Genomic DNA, 27,746 nt, shown 5'->3' on the forward strand with positions numbered 1-27,746 from the left:
TGACGATTTCGCGTGATCCTGGATCAGTCGGTTCCCCGAAGCTCATCCGGGACTTGCTGTCATAGCAACAGAGCCGTAAACGTAAACCTGCTCGGGAGCAGGTTTACTTTATGTAAACAGGATTAGATCGCGGCCACGCAGGTATGCCCGCGTCATTCATACGAAAGCAACAGCGATATTCCACCACTGTTTCACCATAAATAAATAACATCAATGTAACTAAAGACAATGCAGCACCTGATCCATTTATTGATTTCACACAGATACATACAGGTCATTTCCTAAAAAAGGGAAATGTACTATTAACATTCTATTACATGTATGTGATTATTACAGATTTAATTCATATTTCAGAGTAGCAATTGTAAATTACTTCGTGTAATCAAGATGAGAGACCACGGCTATAAAAGCGAAGGTGGATTTGGGAAGTCTGTCGCAGCCATGTCCTGTCCGTATACGCGAGCCACCCATTGCGGAAGGTGCAAGATTGATAAGGAGAGTCCTCAGAATTCAGCGTATATTGCGGGACAGACAGGATCCTTTAGCTCAGCGCGACAGTGTGCTCATAGAGAGATATCGATTTTCCCGTGAGGGTATTATTCACTTAACCAACTTGTTGACGAGGGGGTGCAGGACCACCACCTGTCTTTTTTTCCTCTGCCCTTTTCTTGGTTGCTGTTATAAACAAACAGATTATTCCAGGGTCTCTTTCCAAGAGACTAAAAGCAATATAAGTGATAAATATTACCATTCTGTAGGATATTCTTATATTTCACTTTTACCTGTTCCCATGTTCTAGTGGGTCCTGTCGTGGCTCTAATGTGAAAGAGGATAAAATATAACATATTATAATATAATGTAATATAATATTGGATAATATAGTGTAATATAATAAATCTACCCTACCGCCTACTGGTGATGGCCAGAGGGGCCGATGGCGCGATATGGCAGCCTGGCTTCTGTCAGTCTGCCCCAGGGCAGCTGTGGCTACAACTGTAGCTGCCTCCACCAGTGTGTGAATGTGAGAGTGACTGAATAGTGGCATTGTAAAGCGCTTTGGGTGCCTTGAAAAGCGCTATATCAATCCACTCCATTATTATTGTTATTATTAAATTACTTACGTGTTTAATTTGTCAGCAACTTCCTGCCAGCCCTCGCTCCTTGCTTTTGCAGCCTTTGCAGTGTTCCCTTGCGTTCTGATTAAACTCTGAAACTCCTGAAATCCCTCACTCAAGAGTTCTTGCTCTGCTGCCGAAAAATACCGAGCCGAGCGCGCTCCGTCGACATTTTCGCCGACCAATCAGAGGGTTGCCGATCAATGTTTCTACTATCGATGCGTAGCCCCTTTTACGACACCCAGTGATGTCACATTACTGCGTCCAGCTGTAGTAATCGTCAACAGCAGGTGTGTTCGGGGAACCGGATTAGCGAGCTCACGGTTAGCGCGATGATTTGATCTTGGATGTTTCATTTGATCTTGGATGTAGTAAGCGACGTACGAAGAACGGGCCCCTGGAGAGCTATTCACGCCGTTGGAATCTGAAGCTCTACGGTCTGACCGAGAGGGACAAGCAGGACGTGCGGCAGGAGGTACTCAAAGTCTGTAGATCAGTCCTGCCGGAGATGCAAGATAAATTCCCCGACGTCGTTGACACCGTCCACCGCATCGGTCCCAAGAAGTCCAACAACGACCAACCCAGGGGAATCATCATTCAGTTTACATCCAGGATCTACCGCGATGCTGTCTGGCGCGCTGCTAAGAAGTCCACCTACCTGAAAGGTAACAACCTAAAGCTGGCTGAGGATCTGTCTCCTGACGACCGCGCCCGAAGAAACAGACTCTGGCCGTCTGTGGAAGCTGCGCGCAAAGAAAACAAGCTGGCGTTCTTCGTAGGAGGTCGTGCATTCGTGGAGGGAAAAGAGATTTTTCCACCCCTATAACTTGATCCAAGGTATTTTGAGGTGAAAACTGAAGTATCTTAAGATTAACTTGGTTTCACTGCCGTTCTTTTTTTGTTTGTTTTTGTTGTTGGACTGATAAATCGATCAGAGTTAAACTGATGCAGTTTGTTTGTTTATTGGTCTTCAGTTTGGCTGCAATATTTTTGCTGAAAATGTTATGAGCAAGCTGGATAAGCTTCTTTTTATTTTATTTTGTTTGTTTGTTTTTTTTTATTCTTTTTTTGAATAATTAGTTATTTAAATGGAGCAAGAAAATTTCTATTAAGCTCCCTTTCAATGCTCATATGTGAAGCATTTATTTATTTTATTTATTTATTTTTTACCACATTGGTTTTATTGTTTTAGGCTATTGTATTCCTATTATTATTCAAGTTCACAATTTCCTTACTCAGGGGTTGCAGTTCTCATCTTATATAGGACTCTCTTAAGTGACCAGGTTCCCAATTCAACTGTTCTTCATTTACTTGGTCTAAGCTTTTTCTTATTTGTCACTTTTAATTTTTGTTACTATCATTATGTCTTTGTCTGTTATTTCTTTAAATGCAAGAGGTTTAAGAAACAATGTTAAACGTAAGGCTATTTTTTTGTTTTGCAAGCAGTTCAATTCAGATTTCTGTTTTATACAAGAGTCTCACTCAACAGAACAAGAAAAAACATTTTGGAGATCGCAATGGGGAGATGATCTGTGGATGTCCCATGGTACAGAGCATGCTGCTGGTGTCTGCATACTTAAAGGAAGATTTAATGGTAAAATCTTGAATTCTGACATAGATAAAGATGGTTATTACATTTTTCTAATAGTTGAGGCTGCACACTCTATCTATGTTTTAGTCAATGTGTATGGTTTTAACTGTCAGAGGGAGAATAAACTATATTTTGATAGGTTGGAGGAGCGCCTACTGCGCTGGTTATCTAAATATCCATCCATCCATCCATTCGCTTCCGCTTATCCTTTTCAGGGTCGCGGGGGGCGCTGGAGCCTATCCCAGCTGTCATAGGGCGAGAGGCGGGGTACACCCTGGACAGGTCGCCAGTCTGTCGCAGGGCCAACACACAGGGACAGACAACCATTCGCACTCACATTCACTCGCACATTCACACCTAGTGGCAATTTGGATTTTCCAATTAACCTATCCCCACAAGCTGCATGTCTTTGGACGGTGGGAGGAAGCCCACGCAAACACGGGGAGAACATGCAAACTCCACACAGAAAGACCCCGGCCTGATCGTGGAATTGAACTCAGGACCTTCTTGCTGTGCGGCAACAGTGCTAACCACCGTGCCATCGTGCTGCCTATCTAAATATCCCAATTCTTTTATTATTTTTGGTGGAGACTTTAATACAGTGTTTAACAGCTATTTAGACAGATGGCCTTCTAGAAGTTCAGACTCTAACTCATTCATAAGACTGTTTGCACAAAGATTCAACTTAGTCGATTCTTGGAGGGATTCTCATTCGTCTCAGATAGCTTATACATGGTGCAATAAGTCTCAAACCAGACACTCGCGTATCATGCTTACCTCTGAATAAAAGAGGTAAGCGTGATAAAAAGCAAAAAACAAAACAAAACAGTAGCCTTACAAAAAGAACAGAGTAGCAGAACATTTAATCTTGATCATTTAATGCATTATAATAATTTACAAATCAGTGTTCATCGATATAATTTACAAACAGACAATATACATGTCTGATAAGTAAGCTAGAAGTTTAGACAAAAACATGCCAGTCCTTTTTCTTGCTGGCAGTCAAAACAACAAAACAAAATAGGTCCCAAAGTGGAATCCTGCAGGATGCCACATTTCCCTATCGAATATGAAAAATCATTATTTAAAATTTCAGAAATCTAAAATACTGCTGGAACAAGTGAAACTACTGTGGGTGATGTTCAGGTTGCTTGTGTTTTTTACAGGACCTTCTCCAGTCTGGGTCAAAGTTGTCCCAGCTGTCCTGATTCCCCTGGTTCTCTTGGCTGCTGCTGTTGCTGTCTTCATGAGCCTTGTATATAAAAGGATGAAGAAAACTGCAGGTAGTGTGTGTGTTTGTGTGTTGCAGACCTGGCCAGCTCCTGTGGGGATGTTGAGAGTTTCAGTTTAAAATCTGATGACACGTACTGGTACTGACTTTCAGGAACAATGGAAATGTGCAGAGCTTCAGTAACTACAGAGCGATACTATGAAGATATGGGAAATAGTTGTTGATGCTAGGCTAAGAAGAAGAGTGATGATCAGTGAGCAGCAGTAGGACTTCATGCCAAGAGAGAGTGCTATAGATGTGGTGTTTGCTGTAAGAGGCAGATGATCCATTTTGAGACCCCTAAAGGAAGAAGACTAATTTATACCCAAAAGCTCAGCCTTCAGTTCCTCACTGATGTTGTTTCTCAAGTTATGAATGTTGTCCGTGCAGTTGCCTTCAAAAGAACAAAAGCTGCCCTTGATAAGAAGCAAACATATTCATGGAGGAATGCTATACTGATAAAAATCTCCTACAAGAGGTCAAAGACATGTAGAATGAAGTGGGAAAAAAAATAAATTTCAAACTAAAAAAAAAAAGACGTCTTTAACCTTGAATGGAGAAGACAGACATTTTCTGTCAGATATCAATAAATCCAGCACCAGTCAGGCATTATATGTATCCTATACTTTTATCTTCACACATAAAACCTGAATATATGATAGGATGAATTAACACATTGGTTATGGTTCTTTCATTTTGTTTTTTTTTTACATATCTGATTAACAGATTTTTGGCACGCCTTTCCCGAAACAGTCTTCCCACAGATCTCTATCCCCTCCCAGTCTTCCGTGCAATAGGTGATTATGTGATCTCCACTAAGCCACACAGCCTGCTGTTATCCACATTATAGAAAGACGTTTTTTTTTAAAAAAAAAAAAAGTGATTTACTGCTGCTGTTTGCTACAGTTGATGTTCTTCTCTGCTCTCTCAGTTTGCCAGCTCAAAGCAGTGGACGTGACAGAGGGTGCAGAAAGTGTCCTGCTGCCCTTTGAATCCAAAAAATGTAAGAGAGAGGACATCATAGTGGAGTGGAAACGTATCCAAGATAAAGAAGTCAAGGCAATCGTATATGAGCAGGGTCGGACACAGCATCATAAAAACAACAAATCGTTCCGACGCCACACAGAGATGAAGAAAGACCCACAGACTACAGGAAATGCCAGTCTGACTCTGAGAAATGTTAGCTGTGAAGATGGAGGTGTTTATATCTGCACCGTCTGCGACAATGAGGGAAAGACCCTGGAGCAGCAAGTGGTGGTGCTCTTGGTTCATGGTCAGTATAAGAGAATATGACCTAAAAGCTCCTGCTGAACACATTCATGTCCATTAGTAATATTGACAGTTATATTTCTGTGAAGGTTAGTGACCTCACATGAAAATGCTGTTAGTGTGATAAAAACACAAGAACTGATGTATACTTTGACAGAAAATAAACAGAGCAGTCACCTTAATCGGAGTCATGTGACTTCATGCATTTACCAGGACTCTGTGATCTGACTCACTGTTGTGTTTCTCCTCTGCAGAGGGATGGCTGAAAACCATCAGAGGTTTGTTCCACATTGGCACAGAAAACAATGAAGACTCCGCCACTCCACTTTCTCTTCTTCCAAAGTAACTCTGTTTACTGCAGTCAGTATGAGTTATCTGAAGCTTTTGGTTGATTGTTGCTTTGATTATCAGAGAAACTACTGTTTGATTTCTTCATTCAACCATTTCTATTTACACTCTGTAGACAGAAAGTGTTACAGGAAAAAATGATTCTATGTTTCTTTACCTTCTTTTAAATGTACAAAGATGCCTTTTGTCTGCCCTTTGCCTATGGTTAGATTAGTTTAGAATTATCTTTTTAGACTTTCCCAGCAAAGACATCTTGTTTCTGGGACACATTGTTTTAGATTGTTTTATCTTCCCTAGCTCTCTGCTGACGAGACTAGCACCATATATGGAGTTGTTTTATTTTATCTGTTTATTATTTGTTATCCTGTTCTCACTGTCTCTGTGCTCTGTGCCTATAAAAATTACCAAGCCACTGTGCATGGTGTGAGTTGTTCTTAGCAGCTCACCCGTGTACACGTTTGATAAAGAAAGTAACTTTGTCTCATTGTGTCTTTATTTCTCCTGGGTTTTTTACAGAGTTTTCCCCCAACAGAAATTGTCTTCTGTGGTCTGTGCACTACATTTTGGACTGGCTGTATTCTCTTGACAAGAACAACTTGTTACTTTAACTTATCCAAAACATTAATTTGCCTTTATAGGCTATAGTGTGAGTGTGTGTGAACAGATAAAAATGCTCAGATTAGAGCACTGCAGAAATGTGTGTGACTGGTAGAATAATGACTTGTAGTAGAAAGCTATTTAATGCTCAACTTGAATATAGGAAGGTTCTGTATAAGTACCAGTTCACTATGCATAAATGCACAGGAAAGCTCAGATGTCCAAGTTTTCCAACAGCACTTGAACAAAGCCTGCACAGTCAGAGTCTTAAAAGAGGATTTTTAAAAGAAAGAAAAGTCAGTAGATAATAATTGATACTAAAAAGACCAACAGCGCCTCCTTCAACTGACACATCACCACAGACAGGCACACAGCCCCGCCCCTCACTAGCAGCTAAACAGTGAGGTTTCAGCAGTGAGTAAAGCTCCTGTTTTAATAGTGTTGAAATATTGAAGAGTTAACATAAATGTTAACCTGGCTGCTCATTAGCAATTACCTGATAGCCACTTTACCTGTCTGTTTTGTTAAGGTAGTGGCTATGGCTACTAAATTAGATCATTTTTAATAACAATATACTATATAATGTTAAAACTGCACACAAATATATTGTAACCTGTGTGTGTCTGGTAACCCGTGCACACATTTTTTACCAATCTGTAAGTGAAAGAAAAGAATGTCACAAATATTTGTAGACATTTGTATCCACAGAAAACCTTTTAGCAGTTAGTCATCACATCTGTGTAAAATCTGTTTGAGTCATTCATGTTTAATTAGTTGGTGATGTGTCAATTTTTAATAATAGTTACACAAAAATCACTGCACATGAGTTGTATGGGTCATTTTTGCACATTTGTTACTAGCCTAATTCCTCTCTGTATGGCTCTTCATCCCCAAAGCAGCCTAAAGTTTTGTGTTTAAATGTAAGAAATATTCTATAAGATTGAGAAAACAAAAACTGATTGAAAGACTAAAGTGCTTCATGTTAGGGTTAAAAGACAAACGGGATAATTAACAAAGACACTAACAACACAAACTGTGCACATTAATTTATAAAATATATGTAAAAAACTGCGAATGGGGAAAAAATGGCAATGAATTGAACCATTAAATGTTGGACAAGGGTCATATAATTGGCTATTCATTCGAGGCTATGCTCCTTTTTAATCAGTGGAGTAGATATGGACATTGTTAAAAAAAAAAAAAAAAGGTCAATGACTCTAACTGAAGTACTATGTAGCTGTCACGGTTCTGTGTCCGTTGGACCCAGTATTTTGAGTTTATTATGTTTTGGATTAATTTTGCATCATGGATTGTTTTCTTGTTCTCTTGTTGTGCTTGTGATGACCTTGCTGTTTCCCTGGATTGCCTCTAAACTGTCTGCAGGTGTAACGACCAACATCCTCAGCTGTGACCTTCTTTATAACCAGTGAGCATTCTGCTGTAACACTCAGTCTGTCTGATTTGGCCTTTTCTTTGATCTGTCCATGATTAACCAGCTCTACTGCTGGTGTGCTTCTTGATTCAATGAAGAGCCAGTTGATAGCGTTACAGTTGTGATGATTCTTCATCACATTTTCACAAGGCAAAGTGACTTTATCTCCATCTCTGACAGTGAAGGAGAGTGAAAGATCTCCACTTAGTGTTCCTGAGAACACGACAAAGAATCAAAAAGGTAACACTGCATGTCAGAGCACAGATAATTTTGCACAGTTATGCACACATGTATGCATTTGTATCTTTTTCATTTTCACTAGTGCACTGAGCTGGAAATGTTTTTAAATCTTTCTCTTATACACATGTTGGATGTATCCTTACCAACTGAAGCACAGGTACAGCAATAAAAACACTTTAAGCTAAATCGATTTAACCATCATTTCTCATAGTCTCTCTTTTCTCACTTTCTTCTTGAGCTTCTGAAAAATAAGTGTATCAGCTTCCCTGTTATTAGTGAGGTAATACATTCATAGAACTCAGAATCTGCTGAGATGATAATAATAATAATGTCCTCAGTGTAAACTTTTGTAATCTCATTTATAAACGTATCTGTATTCCTACCTGTTAATTGAAGCATTAGTATCACTGATAAAAACATGTGAATCCATCTGAATTCAGCCATCATGCTTCTCGGTATTTCTCCTTCCTGTTTCTCACAGTAATGACAGTCGCAGACTTTAAAGTTGTGCTCCCTGTGGCGGTTCCTGTGGTTGTTATCTCACTATCTCACGCTAACTGTTCAGGAAGTCCTTTCTCTGACAATTTCTGTTGTTTATAAAATGGCTGGGGAACGAAACAATATTAAAGAGGTCAAAGGTCACTGCAGGCCATCAAACCCTGTAAAACTAAAACGAGCACGTAGAACAGACAGCCGAATGTTGCTCAGTGACTTATGATAATCCCACTGTCCGTTTGTGAAGGTAAGATTACGTCTTCTTGCTCTGATACTTGTTGGTCCCTCACTGTGTCTGTGAAGTGTTGTTTTTCTGAGAAGTGAAGGGGCAGAGTTGGTGAGAATGTAGAAGAGTTACCGTCAGAAACAGACGCTTCACACACTAAATGTCCTTTAGACATTTAAACTAAGTGTAACAGCAAACTGTTCTCACAGCTGAGGGTGTTGGTTATTACACTTTCAGAAAGTTCAACATATTGTTTTTTTTTTTTTGTGGCTCATGCCTATGTTGTTAATAGTAAACATTTCAATCATATAATTTTCAGCTCAGACTGTCTCATTAAAACACAAACTGGAAGATTACTGTAAATTTCATTCTCTCTTTTTTTATTCGTGACTGAAAGTAAGGCCAACAGGGTAGAAACATTAATCTGCATAGATGTGCAGAGGCAACAAACTCACAGGCTCAACTGTTGTCACTTCATTGGTACTCATTACATCTTATTTAAGTGTCTCTTTCTGAGAACTGAAGGGGAAGTGCTTTGGTGCAAATGTGGATACGACAGCCCCAGCATAACTCTGCAGGTTTTAACCTCTAATGACGACCAGACACAGGTCAAAAAACCACAGAGTGTCTTTTAGATATTTTAAAGCTGCAGAAGATGAATGATTCTTTATGTTTAAACATTTCAGTATCCAATTATGCTTTTTAGTGGAAAAGTTTACTAGAAGTGGGACATGCAAAGTATAAATTATCACCTTCTATAATGAATGAACCAGTTTACAAGAGATTTATTTTCAGTAGAGCAATGCAATCCACAGAATGAAATGTTCACACTCCCCAATGAAAGCCTTGACATGAGATAGGATACACAAAGCTGCCACATAAACACTGCAGACAGTCCAAATGAGTTGTTTCAGATATCACAGATGAAGTCATGCTTCCTCTAACTTCCTCAGAGGTCACTTGTCCTTGTATAGATGGAGATAAGCTTTTGGGCAGTGCTTTGAGTCTTTAAGTTATTCCTTTAAATATGTTATGTAATAGGATTATCATTTGGTTACCTTAAGTTTAGTTTATGTTTTACTTAAGTCATCTGTGTTAGTCTGTCATGTTTCTTGTCTTCTTGTTCATATTGTCAAGCTTGTGTTGCCATGTCTGGATTCCACTCTGTTTCTTGTTTTACTGTGAAAGTCCCTGTCCTATGTGCAGTGTTCCTTGTCTCGTTAGGTCTGATTTGTCCCAGCTGTGTTCCCACCTGTTCCACATCCCCTCATTATCTCTGTGTGTACTGAAGTCCTCTGTCCTACTTTGTTCAGTGTCAGGTTGTCTTTTGTCCTTTGCACCACCATGTTCCATCTATCATGTGTCACGTAGCCACGTCATGTTTTGGGTTTTTTTATGTTTATCTTTAATTTCCCCAGTTTAGGTTATTGTTTAGCATCACCTCTGCCTTTTGTTTTGCAATGTCTTACCAGCCTTAATAAACGTCTCGCTTTCTGTTAAGTTTGAGTTTTGTTTTAGAGTGTCTGCGCTTGAGTTTACCTCCTTTATTCACACAGTCAGCTTTGCAGCCTGACTGTGACAGGCAGGTCTCAAAGTTGTGGCTGAATGGCATATTTAAATGTACTTTAAAGTCAAATAGAGAAGCTAACAGGATAGGGCAAAAATCCAATCCAAATTTACATTTGTAGTCATGAAAGCACAAACCAGTCACAGGATGCTGGGAAGGGTTGTCAAAGAGTTCAAAGGAGAGAAATGAACGAAGATAGGGTGTACTTATGGAACTGGGACAGGTAGAAGTGGTTGTTCTTAAAATAACATGAGAGTTAAAGATTGGAAACAAGACACCAAAAGTGACTGAAGTGAGAGATGCAAAACAGACTTTCTGCTTAGAATTTTTATTTATTTTAAAGATTGCATTATGTTCAAACCCATTAAAGATAACAGTGTGTGTGATTACATCATCATCAATCAAAACTCATTTGAGCGCAGACCAGATTCGACCACATACAAATGACTTTGTATCCAGGCTCAGGCTCATAAAACTAAGCTCAAAACTCTAAACTAACTTTCTGCAGCTGAAAAAGAAAGAAATGAAAAATGGCTTTGAAATCTATTACCCAAGTGCCAACAGGAGTGTTTTGGAAATAATAGTGAGAGCATGTTTTTCAAATTCAGAAATGATCAGCAAATGCAGATGTAAAAGAAAAATATTTGTATGTGTATTTCTTTTTACAACAACCATGCTGTACAGGAGGCTTCTGCAGAAAGAGAAAACAACATGTCAAACGTGTTTCTATTTTTGTGGTCCAGAAAACCACCAAAAGCTACCCCTGCCTGCTGAAAACTGATGAAAAACAATGTACACCTCCAAAAAACACAGTACAAGGAGAAAGAGCTTTTTACCGCTGATGCAGGCAGGTATTTTAGAAAAGTCACTGTGGTTCTAAAAAGATCATATCAAGATTTCAAATTGTTGTCCAAACTGTGACTAAGGCAAAAACAACGATTCTCTTTTTAAAAGCTTCTGCTCCTCGTGCAAATATAAAGCTTGTTGATGTGCTCATCAGTGAGATCTGATAGAAGCTGGAGGGTTGGTCAAGCTACTTCAGTAGACTGGACTTTTTCATTGTTCACCATCTTTACACACCTGTAAAATACAAAATCATAAACCCGTGCTTCTTCAGAGCTTCATGTCTGGTTTATCAACCCTTCTTGCTTATGTGTGAACATTCTCACCAGCTCTTGTCCAGATGTTGATGACCACAACAGCTGCTATAAGTGCTGCTAAACCCAGAGGCACTATGATGAGCCTGTACCAGCATGAGCCTGGAGACAGAGCATGAAAAGCATGAAAATAATATTTTAAATGTCATTTTCTGATTGTTTTTGTTTTTTAATGTAGATGAATACAGAGGAAAAAAAACATGTATCTGAAATTAAAACATTTCATTCTAAAATATAGAAATATTGAAAAAAAAAAAAGCTGAATATTGTTGATTACCTTGTAATTTTGTTGAATCATCCATGATTTCCAGCTCTTTTGTTGTGTTTCCAGTTGTAGTTTCTGATTTTATTGTTGTTGCAGTATTTGATTTCTCACCTGAATAAAATTCAGTGGACCTTTCATTAGGAAACTAAGTTCAGTCAATTACAGTTTTTTCTGAATGCTTAAACCCTAACTGTGATTCCTGTAGCACAATCTCTAAAACTATTCAGACTTATAGCAAAACCACTCACTGAGTTTGCAAAACTAAAAGCACAAAAACTGCTTTGCACTCAGTTTGCAATTTTGTAACACACACTTTGCAAAACTGTAGGCACAATTCACTGCACAACACTCAATTACCAAATTTCCAACACACTCCTAGCAAAAGTATACACATGTATGGCTATCATTAACACTAATTTGCCAACTGTCTGGCACACTTCCCCATGTGAAGTAGAGGAGGCCGAGGAAGAGGACGTGGAGGTGAAGAAGTAGAATGAAGAGGACGACAAGGACAAGGAGGAGCAAGAGGAAGACGAGGAGGGGGGAGAGGAAGATGAGGAGAGGGGGAGAGGAAGGGTAGGAAGAGTAAGAAATAGAATTGCTGATGACATCAGAGCTACAATAGTGGACCATGTAATCAACCGTGGAATGACCCTGAGGGTAGCTGGCCAACAGGTCCAGCCTAACTCGAGCCGCTACACTGTAGCAAGTACCATAAGGACATCTTGAAATGAGAATCGGTTAGTACAGTCACTTCGCACAAAGATTTGTAGCACTGCCATATGCCAATGAGAAACACACCAATACCATTGATGTAAAAATACTGAAATTGCTACTTTACAGAATTGCTAGATGACCAGATGCTGGGGGCAGAGGAAGCATGTTCACTGCAGACCAAGTAACCCATATAGTCATTATGGCGATTGCAAATAATCCTATACTTGGAAATGAACACTTGTGTTTGTTTTGATGTGTTTGAATAAACACCAGTACTTGAAGTTTGGCTCCCTCTATGCTTATGGATCTATGACAGAAGTATGAGCTCAAACTGACATAGCCTACCTTGTGCACAGAGAAAGCAAAAGCCAGATGTGTTTTGTATTCATACCATCAGTGTGCAGTTGGTGCATTGTGTGCTTAGTAGATGATGGCTTGTGTGTACTGTTTGATACGGAAACACCATTTTTACGAAGGTGTGAAGAGTTAATCTAGCTGTGTTTGCTTTTACAAGAGAACTACAATGTTTTGATTATTGGGTGACAGGTTTTCTTATTTGTGTGAAGAGTTTTGCAAAATTAGCCAATAGTTACAAAAAATGTGCTTAAGAAATCAGAAAAAACTGTAAAGCTTCAGATCAATAAAATGAGCGGATATTTTAGGTAATTAGTCAGATTAATGCAAAGTTATTTTGAAAGGTTCTTCAGAATCTCTCCTGGTTTCTGATGACTGAGCGCTGAAGGTAAAAAGCTGCTCTTTTTTTCCTTCTGTTGTTACGCTACAGTTAAAGTCATAAGTTGATATATGAGTGATGCATCATTCAGAAATGTCACAGTAGCAGAGCAGGAAGACTCCGATGTTTTTAAATTTGAGTAATCTCCATCCAGAGCTTCACTGATATGGATCCACTTCACTTTGTGTTTGCACCGTCCATATGTCCACACAGAGCAGTTTAAAGTCACCTCAACAGCTTTCTTGTGTTCAGTCACTGGTGAAGATGAAATTCAAGAGAAATACCAAATAAATATAAGTTTCCTTTTTTCAAAATGTAACTTGTCAGCATGTTGTTCTAACAGGATGGTTTGAGCTCAAAAATATAGTGTTGCAAATACTCACTACTAACAACAGACAGATAAACCACAGCATCTGGACCTTGCTGTCTCCCTGGATTGCCTCTAAACTGTCTGCAGGTGTAACGACCAACATCCTCAGCTGTGACCTTCTTTATAACCAGTGAGCATTCTGCTGTAACACTCAGTCTGTCTGATTTGGCTTTTTCTTTGATTTGTCCAAGATTAACCAGCTCTACTGATGGTGTGCCTCTTGAATCAGTGAAGAGCCAGACAGTAGTGTCACAGTTGTGATGATTGTTGATGAGATTTTCACAAGGCAAAGTGACTTTATCTCCATCTCTGACAGTGAAGGAGAGTGGAAGATCTCCACTATTTACTCCTGAGAACATGACAGAATCAAAAATGTTAACACTACATTTTTCAAGAGTGCATCAAACTCAGTTTTCATTGTTCACAGAAACACCACAGCTTTGTGTGCTAAATAAAAATGATATTACTAAAATTAAAAAGAAGAGTTAGTTTTCAAATCCTAAGACGATGTACAGTGTAAAAATCATCCTTACCTCCAAACTGAAGCATGAGTACAAAGAACAGAAACATTTCTATCCATCTAAATGTAACCATCGTGTCTCTCAGTCTCTCCTTTCTTCTCAGGCTTCTAAAGCATAAGCGTGTCTTCTTCCTGTAGTTTTCGATCTATGACTTCCTCATTATGACTTTCAGCTTTCTTTCTCACATTTCTGCCATTATTCTTACACAACCAGACTGTCACAGCTTCCATGTTCCTCATTTATTAACAGCCAGTTGTTGTTAAAGTGACTCCTAAAATTAATCTCTTAGATAGTTAAGTAAGGTTTGGTTGTCCTGTCCACTTTACTTTATTTACTTCTGCAATATGAGAAACTGAATCATAATGCTCAGAGTTTACGCACACCGCCAAACCAAAAGGGCTCGTATCAGACGCCACAGATACAATTGCAATGAGAAGCAGCACACACTTTGAAAACCATGTTTTTTCTTTTCCTTGTGTGGTGGAATAACAGTTTTCCTGCTGCGTCGAGCAGAGGGAGTAGCAGGAAATGCACCTTGAGTGGGTGAAACCCCTCTCTCCCATTTGTCCAATCGAAAAGTTTACAGAGACGAACAAATTTGCAGGATCATAAATCCCAAAGAGATGATTTTCACAAAGCACAGGGATTTAGAGGAGTGTTAATCACAGGATGTTTTCCATTGTGATTCTATATTGTTGAATACGGAATAATTAACTAATTCAGCTTTGAAACACACACTCAAACAGTTCTGCGATATAGATGTTTAAATGACTGCAAGCAGAAACAGCTGATGTAACATGTGACTTTTATTATGTCTGAGGATGTTAGATCATTTCTTCCACTGCTTCACATTTTGTTATAATGAATATACAGCACCCCCTTCTGGATAAAGGGATTGCTACAGTAATAAATTCTGAACTTTGTCAAACTGGAGACAATTTATGGATAAAACATAGTGCAACATTCTGTGTTAGAAATGTAAATGAGCAGTATAATATCCTTTTTGTTAAACATGGAGAACTTAAGCCTATTAGAAACATTTTTACACAATCTGATACAAATAACAGGTTAAAAAGGGCCTGAGCGCAACCATAACCAGTGTAACGTAAGAAAGCTTGTATGAGCTGTAGCTGTTTCGTCAACACGTGTCTCTCACTGGTTTGTTAACGGCAGCATAGAGGCTGCTGGGATCACTGGAGGGTGCAGCAGAAGTGATGTGACTTTTCATGGTGATGTAGGTCACTGTGTCATCATCTTCATCATCATCATCTTGACCCACAACCTGAAAATGAATACACAAAAAACAAAATAATTAAGACCATAATAATGTAGGGTAAGGCAGATATGATAATAGTATTATAATCTTAATATTTATTCTTAACACTCAGATATCAACATTTACCTTGCTCTTTCATGGGAATTTTTATTGTTATTAACTGACATCACCTGAATAACCAACAGGACAGCTTACCTGAGCTTTACTGGTGGTGTTGTTAGTGTAGCTGATGGAGGAATAGGGAACAGCGTATTCAGATTCAGCCTGCACAGATACGACAACATAGAGACTGCTCAGTAATGCTTAGATTCAACATATGGGAGAACAAATACAAGTGGTGAGTAGGGATGGGTACCGGTGTCCGGTGCCATAAACGGTAGTAACCAGACCGAAAAGCAGCGCACATTTCGGTGCTTTATTTCGGTGCTTTTTTTTCCTGAGCTGTGATACACTTCTAGCCAATCATTTTACGTTTCCGAGGATAGTAGGTGGGCCCAGGTACGTACATTCTTTTAGAGCAGAGCTACAGATTAAAAATGCCCAAGGCGAAGCGGTCAAAAGTCTGGCTGTACTTCACAGCAAAATATGCAAACTCAGCAGCCTGCAACAAGTGCTTTAAGCTGATACTGTGATACTGTCAAAGGAAGTAACACATCAAATCCGATGAAATACCTGGCGACGCATAGCGTTTTTTTTTTAAAAGGCCAGAAATGCGCTGTATTTGATAGCTTGCTGCGAGACCTCACACCGAGCACATCTACTGCGGGTGTGGTGCCTGTTATCAGACCCGGAGTTAGCAACATCCCCAAAAACACGAAGAGTAGAGTCCTGGCCCCTAGCCCTGCCAGTGTAGCAGAAATGATGAGGATGATGATGGCAGCAGCAGCAGCCGTTCGTCTCTGCGTGAGTAGCTTAATGTTGTTCGTGTGTAATTTACATTGAGTAGGCTAACCACGTTATTACATTAATGCAGGTAAGGTGAGCTAGCAAACATCATCATAGGTACATGCGGCTGTCTTCTTGTTTGATGGCAGATACTCCCTTCACTCTGGCCAAAAAGGCTAAAATGACCAAAGAAAAAGAGGGAAACAGCTAAACATGAGAGGTTTTTGGATAAAGTTTGTGTTTTTTCCATTGTTTAAGCACTGCTTCCAGCCAAGAGTGATACCATATATGCCCCATAGCTGCAGAAAAGGCTAACATTGTTATCTTTTTACAAAAAACCAGCTGAACATGAGAGGTTTTTGGACCAATTTTGTGTTCTCCATTCTTTAAGCACCGGTTTGAGCACCGGCACCGTTTCAAAAGTACCGATTTGGCACCGGTATCGGATAAAACCTAAACGATACCCATCCCTAGTGGTGAGTAAGTATTTGAGCTCACAGAGTCCTGAATGGTTCCTGGAGCAGACAGAGTCACTGCAGGGTTTAAACTGAGTTCCTGGAACAAATAAAACAGACAAAGAAGCCTCATAAACACAGCAGACTATAATCACATCAGTGAGAAAGACTGATTACTCGTATATAGCATGAAAGTGTTATAACTCACAGCATTTTCATTCATCTGTGATTTGTGTTCTGAAAAAGAGAAAAATCAATTCAAGCTTTTAGAATGAAAGTCCATCCTGGTTTCTGCAGTCTCCCTGGTGATGAAAGCTCAGTCTTGTGAAAGCTCTCACCTTTAACTCTCTTCCATATGATGCCTATGAAAGCACTCATTATGAGTACTGTTAACCCCAGCGCTACAACAATAAACTTCCACACACCTGAAGAAAAAGAAAAACATTAAACACATTATGTCTGCAGGTTCTTGTCTTTTTAAAATCCTGATGTATAAAAATCAAATGTGTTTTAGGTTGTATAAAATTACTCAGTTAAGATCATTGTATTTGCTTAAAATGACCAACAAAGAAATATTGTTCTGGTTATAATGTTATTTCACTGACAGAAATGTTTTTTAAAAATAAGCTTTTTTATAAACTGGAACAGAAAATGAACAGCAGCCTCATTAAGCTGACTTCCCCTTTTCCTTCTTTCCATTAATACATCTCCACAGGATGTTTTCTTTTACAGCTTATTTTTGGGAACTTGCTGAAGTGAAGTAAGTGTATCGTGTATAAGAATCCAACGCTGACTGTTGGTAGGAGCGGGCTTCTGCAGTCTGTTAAATTGTGCTTCTTTTGCAGTGCTTTTCTACTTTACCTGACTTCAAAGCGCTTTATACAACTCGCCTTATTCACCCAATCATACAAGCACTTTTTCTATGATCATATCCCCAAAAAAGTTCTTTGTTTGTTTATAACAGGATGAAGTTATTGTAAGGACTGAAATGTTTACGTATCCCTTCTCTGACCAGAAGATTGACTGAAGATAAACTCCTGCACGTTTCCACCATGTGCTACTTGGCACTTCAACATCTCAGAGTTCTTGGATGTGTAAATGTGATCAGATGTTGCAAAGGTCACACTGCAGGCAGACTGTGACATCCTCAGGTCTTTGTTACCATAGAGCCACTTCACAGTGTATTTACATTCTTTATATGTGGACACAGAGCACTTCAATGTCACTGTGTCATCCTCCTTATATTCAGTTACTGTTAAAAAAGAGAGAACAAGAATAACATTTACAGTAATCATCACTGTAGTTATAGTTATTGTAATGTTTCAGTTTGATGTTCTAATAATCTGAAAACATTATGATGGAAATACTCACGGTTAACAACAGACAGCTCAGCTACAGAGTCTGAACCTTCTTTTTGTCCTGATTTGTTGAACCTTCTGCAGGTGTACTGACCAACATCCTCAGCTGTGGGCTTCTTTATAACCAGAGAACATTTTGCTGTAACACTCAGTCTGTCTGATTTATTTTTGACCCCTTGGTGAATCTTCCCGTTTTCAAACAGTGTTACTACGGCTCTATTTGACTGACTTAAGAGCCAGGTAGTTCTGTCACATTTATCTTGATCATCTGTCACATTTTCACATGACAAAGTGACCTCCCCTTCATCCCTGATAATAAACTCAGAGTAGTCAGCTGCTGCTGCTGTGAAGAAAAGAATAAAATCAATAATGTCAACAAACTAAGCTTTTGTAATCTCATTTTTAAACGTTTAAATATTCTTACCTGACAATTGAAGCATTAGTATCACTGATGAAAACATTTGAATCCACCTGAATTCAGCCATTCTCCGTCTTTCTCCTTCCTGTTTCTCACATTAAAAATTAATCTCTGAAATAGTCCTTCTTGTAGAGATGCTGTGTCCACTTCCTGTGATTTATGCTAATATTATGCTGATAGAGAGGGCCAGGTGAAGAGGACAACTATCTGCTGTTGATGTCCAAGCTGTAACAGATAAGATGTTTTCTTTCTAGCTCTAACACGTGTTGGTTCCTCATTGCATTTCTGAAATAGTTTTTCCTCTGAGAAGCAAAAGGGAAGTCTTTTGGTAGGAATGTGAGTACATCAGCAGCAGAATTTTTAGCACTTAATGATGACCAAAAAGAGAAACACAGATCGTTTCCACACTCAGTGTCCTTTAGATATTTTAAAGCTGCAGGAGACCATCTGCATTCACTTTGGACTGTAATATATAAAAAGATCATTTGTGTGGATTCTCAGGACTGTTTGATGAAATGTAACTTAAAAGGTATATAGACAAGCTAATGGGACAAACCTTTCACTGGAACAGCTGGTACAACATGTGACTTTTATTATATTACTTTCACTGCAGATTAAACATCTTCACTGCTACACCAGTCTGTTAAAATGTGGGCTATATGCTTTCAAATCATGGCTGGATAAACGTTCTCAAACACTCTTTAATGTGTTACGGCTGTGACCGTAATTGTGTGTGGATTTGAGTGTCTAGGTGCTCCTCCGGGATTGACGATTTGGCGTTGGTAATGTGTTGTTTTTGCGTGACTGTTATGTGTTTCCTACTTTACTTTGAAAGTCTGTGTCATCTTAGTGTGTTCAGTTTACGTTTCCTTGTCTCGTCAGTTCTGATTTGCCCCAGCTGTGTTTCCCTCCTGTTGTCCATTCCCTGATTGTTCCCTCCATGTATTTAAGCCCTGTGTGTCAGTTGTCATGGTCGCGATCTTCCCCCCGTTGTAAATAGTTTGGCGCCTTGTGTTGTGATGTAAATAAATGTCGTATCTTGCTTTAAATCTCGTTTTGGGATTATTTTAGTGGGGTTTTTTTGTGTTTTTTTTCTTTATTTTTACTTTTTTTCGTGTTGCACTCCGGTTGCCTAGGCCGGGGTGTAACATATGGGGGCTCGTCCAATCACTGTGGGGTCCGAGGACCGCTTCAGCCTTCGTTTGTCTTCGCTGGAGGGTCCGTGGGACCGCTCCAGCCTTCATCTGCCTTCGCTGGAGGGTCCGTGGGACCACTCCAGCCTTCGTCGTCTGCTGGAGGGTCAGGGGGACCGCTCCAGCCTCCATCAGTTTCATCTGCCTCCGCTGGAGGGTCCGTGGGACCGCTTCAGTCTTCATTTGCCTTCGCTGGGGGGTCCGAGGGACCGCCTCAGCCTTCGTCGTCTGCTGGAGGGTCAGGGGGACCGCTCCAGCCTCCATCAGTTTCATCTGCCTCCGCTGGAGGGTCCGTGGGACCGCTTCAGTCTTCATTTGCCTTCGCTGGGGGGTCCGAGGGACCGCCTCAGCCTTCGTCGTCTGCTGGAGGGTCCGTGGGACCGCTCCAGCCTTCATCCACCTTCGCTGGAGGATCCGAGGGACCGCCCCAGCCTTCGTCGTCTGCTGGAGGGTCCGTGGGACCGCTCCAGCCTTCATCCGCCTTCGCTGGAGTGTCCGAGGGACCGCTCCAGCCTTCATCAGCTTCGTTTGTCTTCGCTGGAGGATCCGAGGGCCCGCTCCGGTTTTCCGTTTCCACTGGAGGACCCGTCCAGTCATCAGCGTTGCCTGCGGGACGGTGGCCGGTGCCGTATGGGCTGGACATGGAACGAACATTTTTCGTTGGGGTTGTATGTTTTAAATGTTTGTTTTTTTGGGTGGGGGGTATGTTAGGTCTATGCTGGGTCAAGTGTGCTGCCTGTGCAGGTGTTTACCGGTCACAACCCACTGGTGTTCCTTTCCCAAATGTGCAACTCCAATCAAAGACTTATGCGCTGGTCCTTGTTGTTGCAAGATTTTAACTTGGGGATCAGTTACAAGAAAGGGAAGGTTGACGTATTGGCTGACACCCTGTCTAGAGCACTGTCTCCTTGAATTAAACATTTTGGGGTTAATGTTAATTCTTGGGTAAGGGGGTGTTACGGCTGTGACCGTAATTGTGTGTGGATTTGAGTGTCTAGGTGCTCCTCCGGGATTGACGATTTGGCGTTGGTAATGTGTTGTTTTTGCGTGACTGTTATGTGTTTCCTACTTTACTTTGAAAGTCTGTGTCATCTTAGTGTGTTCAGTTTACGTTTCCTTGTCTCGTCAGTTCTGATTTGCCCCAGCTGTGTTTCCCTCCTGTTGTCCATTCCCTGATTGTTCCCTCCATGTATTTAAGCCCTGTGTGTCAGTTGTCATGGTCGCGATCTTCTTCCCCCCCCGTTGTAAATAGTTTGGCGCCTTGCGTTGTAAATAAATATCATTTTGCTTTAAAGAAAATGGTGGTCGTTTTGGGATGATTTTTGTGGGGTTTTTTTGTGTTTTTTTTTCTTTATTTTTACTTTTTTTCGTGTTGCACTCCGGTTGCCTAGGCCGGGGTGTAACAAATGTTTTTGTTAATTGATATGCTTTTAAAAATATAAAAATATTATTTAATCAAGACAGTTACCATAACAGAGCAGGTAAACTAACTCTAGCCTCCAAACACGCGAAACGTCACTAATGTCTCACATATGAAAACTCGCTCTCTCTCTTTCTTTCGCTCGCCCGCTGTCCGTTGCGGGTGTCACCCCTAAAAACTTCCCCTTCTCCCTAAACAACCAAATGTCACATGTTGCCTTATCATTTTTTTTTTTGATTGGCTGACATGGTAAACTGGTATATAGCTTGAACTCCGCACTTTTGACCCAAGTTGAAATGGAGACTCTGACGTGCTGCATCTTGTAGCTGTGTCCTCTTAAATTGGTCATGTGATTTTGACGCGTCCCGCGACCCCAGAGGGTTAAATTAGTTAAAATGAATTCACAGATGCAGAATTTGTTCTACAATTCATCATTTAAGTAGAATCCTTTATTTCAATGTGTGTGGCTCTTGTGGTCCTCCATACTTTACACCCATAATGGTAACAGGCAGTGGCGAGAACATAACTGCTAGCGACCATTTCAAATATCGTTAAAAAGAGTAAGTTACTTTGACCATTTTTAACGTAAGTTAAATACAAAAAATTCCCACTAAAACTCAAATTAAATGATGCCACAGTAAATAGCCCACAAAATGAAGATTTCCGTTGAACAGTAGTGCCTTTTATCCGTATGTTAAAAACCGGATAATTCTTTTAGGAAAAAACAACAACAAAACAACGTTAAATAAAGCTTACATTTCAAGCACTTACAGATTAATTCCTAAAGGCAAATTTAATATCGAAACAGCTGGTATTTCAGTGCTCTAATGGAAACTTGTTCATGTCACATAACATTGACATCCACTTCTTAACCCTCTTTATAAAAAGTACACACAATCTTTAAACCCTTGTTTAATATAATCACTCACCACTGTAGACGGTAGATTTTTCACTACATACAAGCTTAAATGAGAAGCTGAAGCGCAGTCGATGATCTTTTAAGGAGCGGGGTCAGATTGATGTACTGTTAACGTGGGGATGTGTCGTGAGGAGGTGCCGTTCACACGTCTGGAGTTTTTCTTTCTTTATCCTGAGTCAAGATTGTTCTACTTTAAGAGAGATGAGTGGATAACTGAATGGGAGACAGAAAGCCCGTCATCAGTTGCCTTTAAGGCTAGCTTCACATATAGCAACAGCAAATGGATGCTCTAATTCCCCTGCACAATGTTGCTGAAGTCAATAAAAATGGCAACAAGGCAAATTAATCACTGTGGAAAAAAAGAAAGACAAATTTATACCGTTATTGGAACAAACTATGGAAAATAAAAACATTTACAGTTTTTTCTGAATGCTTAAACCCTAACTGTGATTCCTGTAGCACAATTTCTAAAACTATTCAGACTTATAGCAAAACCACTCACTGAGTGTGCAAAACTAAAAGCACAGAAACTGCTTTGCACTCAGTTTGCAATTTTGTAACACACACTTTGCAAAACTGTAGGCACAATTCACTGCACAACACTCAATTACCAAATTTCCAACACACTCCTAGCAAAAGTATACACATGTATGGCTATCATTAACACTAATTTGCCAACTGTCTGGCACACTTTCACATGTGAAAACTTTTTTAGATAATTAGTTCACTTTGCAATCAGCCTAAGCACTATAATACAGGTAAGCTGTGTGTGCGGAGTACAATGGAGGGAGCAGAAAGAGTGAGAAGTAGAGGAGGCCGAGGAAGAGGACGTGGAGGTGAAGAAGTAGGATGAAGAGGACGACAAGGACAAGGAGGAGCAAGAGGAAGACGAGGAGGGGGGAGAGGAAGATGAGGAGGGGGAAGAGGAAGATGAGGAGGGGGGGAGAGGAAGATGAGGAGGGGGGAGAGGAAGATGAGGAGGGGGGGAGAGGAAGGGTAAGAAGAGTAAGAAATAGAATTGCTGATGACATCAGAGCTACAATAGTGGACCATGTAATCAACCGTGGAATGACCCTGAGGGTAGCTGGCCAACGGGTCCAGCCTAACTCGAGCCGCTACACTGTAGCAAGCACCATAAGGACATCTTGAAATGAGAGTCGGTTAGTACAGTCACTTCGCACAAAGATTTGTAGCACTGCCATATGCCAATGAGAAACACACCAATACCATTGATGTAAAAATACTGAAATTGCTACTTTACAGAATTGCTAGATGACCAGATGCTGGGGGCAGAGGAAGCATGTTCACTGCAGACCAAGTAACCCATATAGTCATTATGGCGATTGCAAATAATCCTATACTTGGAAATAAACACTTGTGTTTGTTTTGATGTGTTTGAATAAACACCAGTACTTGAAGTTTGGCTCCCTCTATGCTTATGGATCTATGACAGAAGTATGAGCTCAAACTGACATAGCTTACCTTGTGCACAGAGAAAGCAAAAGCCAGATGTGTTTTGTATTCATACCATCAGTGTGCAGTTGGTGCATTGTGTGCTTAGTAGATGATGGCTTGTGTGTACTGTTTGATACGGAAACACCATTTTTATGAAGGTGTGAAGAGTTAATCTAGCTGTGTTTGCTTTTGCAAGAGAACTACAATGTTTTGATTATTGGGTGACAGGTTTTCTTATTTGTGTGAAGAGTTTTGCAAAATTAGCCAATAGTTACAAAAAATGTGCTTAAGAAATCAGAAAAAACTGTAATGGCAGATTATTATTGCTTTTACTTACACTTATTATTTAATCTACTCATCTGTTTACTGAGATTATATTTTGGCCTTTATAATGGTTTGGATGTCAATACCAAACATTTAGAATCAGAAAAATAAAATGAAATCTTACAAGTTTTTTCTGCTAATTTTTATTTCCCAATGTATTATTTTTTGCCAGATAAACCTTGTTCCTTTCCTCCTTCTTTTATTAGGTACGCTTCCTTTTTCTTCATGCTTGCTTCTTTCTTGACACACATGCAACACAGCCGAGCCTGAACTGTTATGCTCGTACGAAACAGACAGGCAGCGCTTATGGTGACAATTCTAGAGTCTATTAGGGTCCTTCAACCAACAAAATCCCATGTGAAGTGTGTGAAATGGTAGCTGACATCGCTACTGTTTTCAAAATACAAATATAAAATATGACAAAAATGTAATTCATGAATGGATAAGTTGTCCTAATGTAGTTATCTTAAGCAAACATTGCTTATTTGCTTGAGGCAATGAATTTGCATATATATATATATATATATATATATATATATATATACATATATATATATATAATAACTATGTATACATATATACCAATTTTTATTTAAAATAAACAAAATATAACAATAAATGTCATGAACTAGCTGTGTGCTGGTAAGAGAAGACCCAAATGCAGACTCACAGAGGCAAAGGGCAAACTCAAAAAAACACAGCTTTATTTGCTGGCTGGGAGAAACAATACAAAACTACACTGGAAAAATAAACTAAGCACACAGAGGTGCACACAGGTAAACACACACCGTACAACACAACACAGAACAAGGAAAACACAGGGCTTAAATACACTGAGGGATAACGAGGGAATGAGACACAAGAGCAAGGTGCAGGTGGGAGTAATCAAACATGAAAAGACCAAAGCAAAACCACAAACACTGACATGAGACAAGGGAACGTCACAGTAACAGGAAATATAACACAAAGACGCTGACTTGACACTGAACAAACTGAACACGGAGCAGAGAGACAGGAGTGACAAAAGACACAACTCACTGGGGAGGCAGAAGGAACATGGAGACAAGGGTAACTAGACACGGGACACAGGGAAGGCAAAGTAACAGGAAACCTATACATGAACTACAATAAACAAAGAACATAACTAAAACCAACAAAAACACTGGGTCAGAGACCCAGTACCGTGACAATAAAACTCATGTGCTGGAGCCTTTATTGGCTGCTTGGGATTTTACATAATGGAAAAACACTTTTTAATATCATAAAATCATCAGGCCTAAACTGCAGATATACAAACACATATATGCACACTGATAAAGCAATAAACAATCTATGAAAAAATATAGTGCAACATAATACAACAGCAGTTTTTTTCTGCTGAGCTGATGTTGTGGATCAGTGGTATCTGACAGAAACACCAGAGCCTCCAGTGCTTTCATACTTTATTGAAACATCATCTTTATCATAATGTACCTGTGAAAAACAAGCAAAAAACCCAAAACCAAATGTATCAGATTGTGAGACAAATAAATTGGCATTGTGTTTATTATTACCTGTGGTTTCAGTTATATTCTTTCCATTAGTTCTTAGTTTTCTTTTCTTTTGTGTTTTTGAGTGTTAGGTTGAAATTGTTAAATGTTACCATTATTGTACTGCCAAGGTCTCCCCTTCCATCCATCCATCCATCCGTTCGCTTCCACTTATCCTTCTTAGGGTCGCGGGGGGTGCTGGAGCCTCTCCCAGCTGTCATAGGGCGAGAGGCGGGGTACACCCTGGACAGGTCACCAGTCTGTCGCAGGGCTAACACACAAAGACATCATTCGCGCTCACATTCACTCCCGCATTCACACCTATGGGCACTTTGGATTAATCAATTAACCTATCCCCACAAGCTGACAGAGGCGAGGCTGCCGGACACTGGCGCCACCGGGCCCTCTGACCACCACCAGTAGGCAACAGGTGAAGTGTCTTGCCCAAGGACACAACGACCGAGACTGTCGGAGCCGGGGCTCAAACCGGCAACCTTCCGATTACAAGACAAACTGCCAACTCTTGAGCCACGATCGCCCCAAAATTATAAACACAACAAAAGCTATTTTGCCCAAACACCTGAAATACATCTAATTAATATTTTAGCTATTTTTAGTTGTTTTAAACAGCTGATCGTGAGCTCACCTGTTTCCTCATCTGAGGTCTGACAGCTAAAGGTAAACAGCTGCACACTTCCTGTGTTAGCATCAGTCACGTCACACTTCATTTTCTCATATCTTGATGGATAGATATAGTGAGACTTCCAAAGGGTCACAGTAGTGGAGCAGTCAGTCTGTGAGGTCAGTATTTCTTTGTCATCTTTGTTCATATCTTGACGTTTAATCAGCCAATTCACGGTGTGATGACACTGTCCATATGTCACCACAGAGCAGTTTACAGTTTTTCTCAGTTGCTTTGGTGCATTTCTCACAACAGAATTGATCTCTGCACCACTACTAAGGCTCTTCTCAAAACAATTGGTGCAAACTGCAAAACATGGTGGATAACTTGCAAAAGTGAGTCACCTCATCAAAAAGAAAAGTCAGTTGCTCAAAATAAGTAGTCAATGCTTCAAAAGCAAGTCCCTTAATCAAAACAGATAATATATTCATCAAAAGCAAGTACTTATATCAAAGTGTCAGGGCTGTCACAATTACAAGTCATTACACCAGCACCTTTGGTCACAAAATCAAATGGTTTGAACAGGTTCTCATTGTGACGGATTTCTTTGTAGGTGCTTCCCAATGACTAATAATAAAAAGATTAACCTGAGACAGATGAACCAGAGCGTTTAGAGTTTGTATTTCTCCTAATTTGTACTGTAGGCATGAATAAAGACCAACTTCCTCAAATGTGAGCTTCTTAATAACCAGAGAACAGTTCGCTGTAACACTCAGTCTGTCTGATTTGACTTTGTCTGTCCAAGTGTGATCAGCTCTACTGTCGTTTTGTGTCTTGAAACAAAGGTCCATTCAGTACTGTCACAGTTATTCTGCTCATCTATCACATTTAGACAAGGCAGAGTGACGTCATCTCCAACTTTCATAAAAATGGATATTTCAGTTTCAGATACTGTTGAGAAGATTGATGAGAAATATGAAAGATAAATTAGAATGCAGCAGTTTTACAATCAGAGCGAAGATTTTAGACTCGGGTCTGTAAACATGTCCCATATTTCCCTAAAACAACAGTACATGCTCAGCTTTCTTATTTACTGTAAAGTTTATTGACCATAGTAATACTGATAATATTTAGTTTTGTTGCTAATAAAATGTTTCCTGTATCCTTACCTGGAATCAGAATCATCAGCATCAGAGATAAAAACATTTGAATCCATCTGAATTCATCCATCGTGCTTCTCTGCCTCACGTCTTTCTTGTTGTCGATCTCAACCGTCACAGTCTCTGAACTGATGACTCTTTTTACTTCCTGTCATTAGTCAGATCTCACTTCCTCACTGCAACTTTAGTCATTTGTAGTTCTTTCTTCTTGTTGGTATTGAGTATGTGAGCTTTCTCTGAAATTGATGAATACATTTAAATATTAAACAAAGATGACACAAATAAACACAAAATGCAATTCCTAAATTAAGTTGTTTATTATTAAGAGGGGAAAAACCTATATGGCCCTGTGTTAGACCAAGTTAAATGTGCGACAGTGTCAAAGTGCTATAGACAAGGGTGCAGGGATCAGGTCTCCAGGGAATCTGCAGGGAAAAGCAGGGGGAACACACTCACTCTCCTTCTGTCTCTCTTGGCGTCTCACCAGTCTCTCACTCCTCTCTCGTACCAGAATTTCTGTAAGGAACAAGGGCAGGTCCAGGGTGTCTGTACACAGGGAAACGACGTGTTAGCACAAGATTCAAAATCCAAGAGAACTAGATTACTAGTGTCCTAGCCAGGACTTCACTAACATGAGTCAAGCAACAATCCAGCAAAGAGCAGTCTAACTTCTTCCCGTAAGTAGAGGCTGGTTAATGAGACGCAGGTGTTCACCATCTCCCAGGTATGTAGGCCAAAGGCGGGAGCCCACAATGGCCTCCGCCCAGGCGATAGAGGGAGAGAAAAACAATACCAAAGCCCACTTGTAGCAGAATATTT

General features: G+C 39.9%; 3 protein-coding genes and 1 pseudogene across 3 annotated transcripts; 1 reads left to right on the forward strand and 3 right to left on the reverse strand.

Annotated features, from left to right (window-relative positions):
- Positions 1-946: 946 nt before the first annotated feature.
- LOC146558277 (uncharacterized) lies at positions 947-6,072 on the forward strand. The gene is made up of 4 exons (XM_085247915.1): positions 947-2,709; positions 3,873-3,989; positions 4,908-5,249; positions 5,500-6,072. The coding sequence occupies exons 1-4, from the start codon at positions 2,478-2,480 to the stop codon at positions 5,589-5,591; spliced, it is 783 nt and encodes a 260-aa protein (XP_085104041.1). The 5' UTR covers positions 947-2,477; the 3' UTR covers positions 5,592-6,072.
- Positions 6,073-11,299: 5,227 nt separating this feature from the next.
- On the reverse strand, positions 11,300-14,011 carry LOC146558278 (uncharacterized). The gene is made up of 4 exons (XM_085247830.1): positions 13,926-14,011; positions 13,406-13,741; positions 11,585-11,683; positions 11,300-11,409 (listed from the first exon to the last, which is right to left on the reverse strand). The coding sequence occupies exons 1-4, from the start codon at positions 13,984-13,986 to the stop codon at positions 11,300-11,302; spliced, it is 606 nt and encodes a 201-aa protein (XP_085103956.1). The 5' UTR covers positions 13,987-14,011.
- Positions 14,012-14,735: 724 nt separating this feature from the next.
- Positions 14,736-18,447, reverse strand: LOC146558279 (uncharacterized). Its single transcript, XM_085247829.1, has 8 exons — positions 18,312-18,447; positions 17,901-18,230; positions 17,542-17,781; positions 16,868-16,954; positions 16,738-16,766; positions 16,573-16,629; positions 15,385-15,453; positions 14,736-15,195 (listed from the first exon to the last, which is right to left on the reverse strand). Exons 1-8 carry the CDS (start codon positions 18,370-18,372, stop codon positions 15,052-15,054), a joined length of 1,017 nt encoding a protein of 338 aa, XP_085103955.1. The 5' UTR covers positions 18,373-18,447; the 3' UTR covers positions 14,736-15,051.
- Positions 18,448-22,179: 3,732 nt separating this feature from the next.
- Positions 22,180-27,151, reverse strand: LOC146558280 (uncharacterized; annotated as a pseudogene).
- Positions 27,152-27,746: the final 595 nt, after the last annotated feature.

This window comes from Mchenga conophoros, linkage group LG15 (genome assembly GCF_057382185.1).
Source record: "Mchenga conophoros isolate Kocher_MC1m ecotype Shallow Benthic linkage group LG15, M_conophoros_male_GT1.1, whole genome shotgun sequence".
NCBI classification, from domain to species: Eukaryota; Metazoa; Chordata; class Actinopteri; order Cichliformes; family Cichlidae; genus Mchenga; species Mchenga conophoros.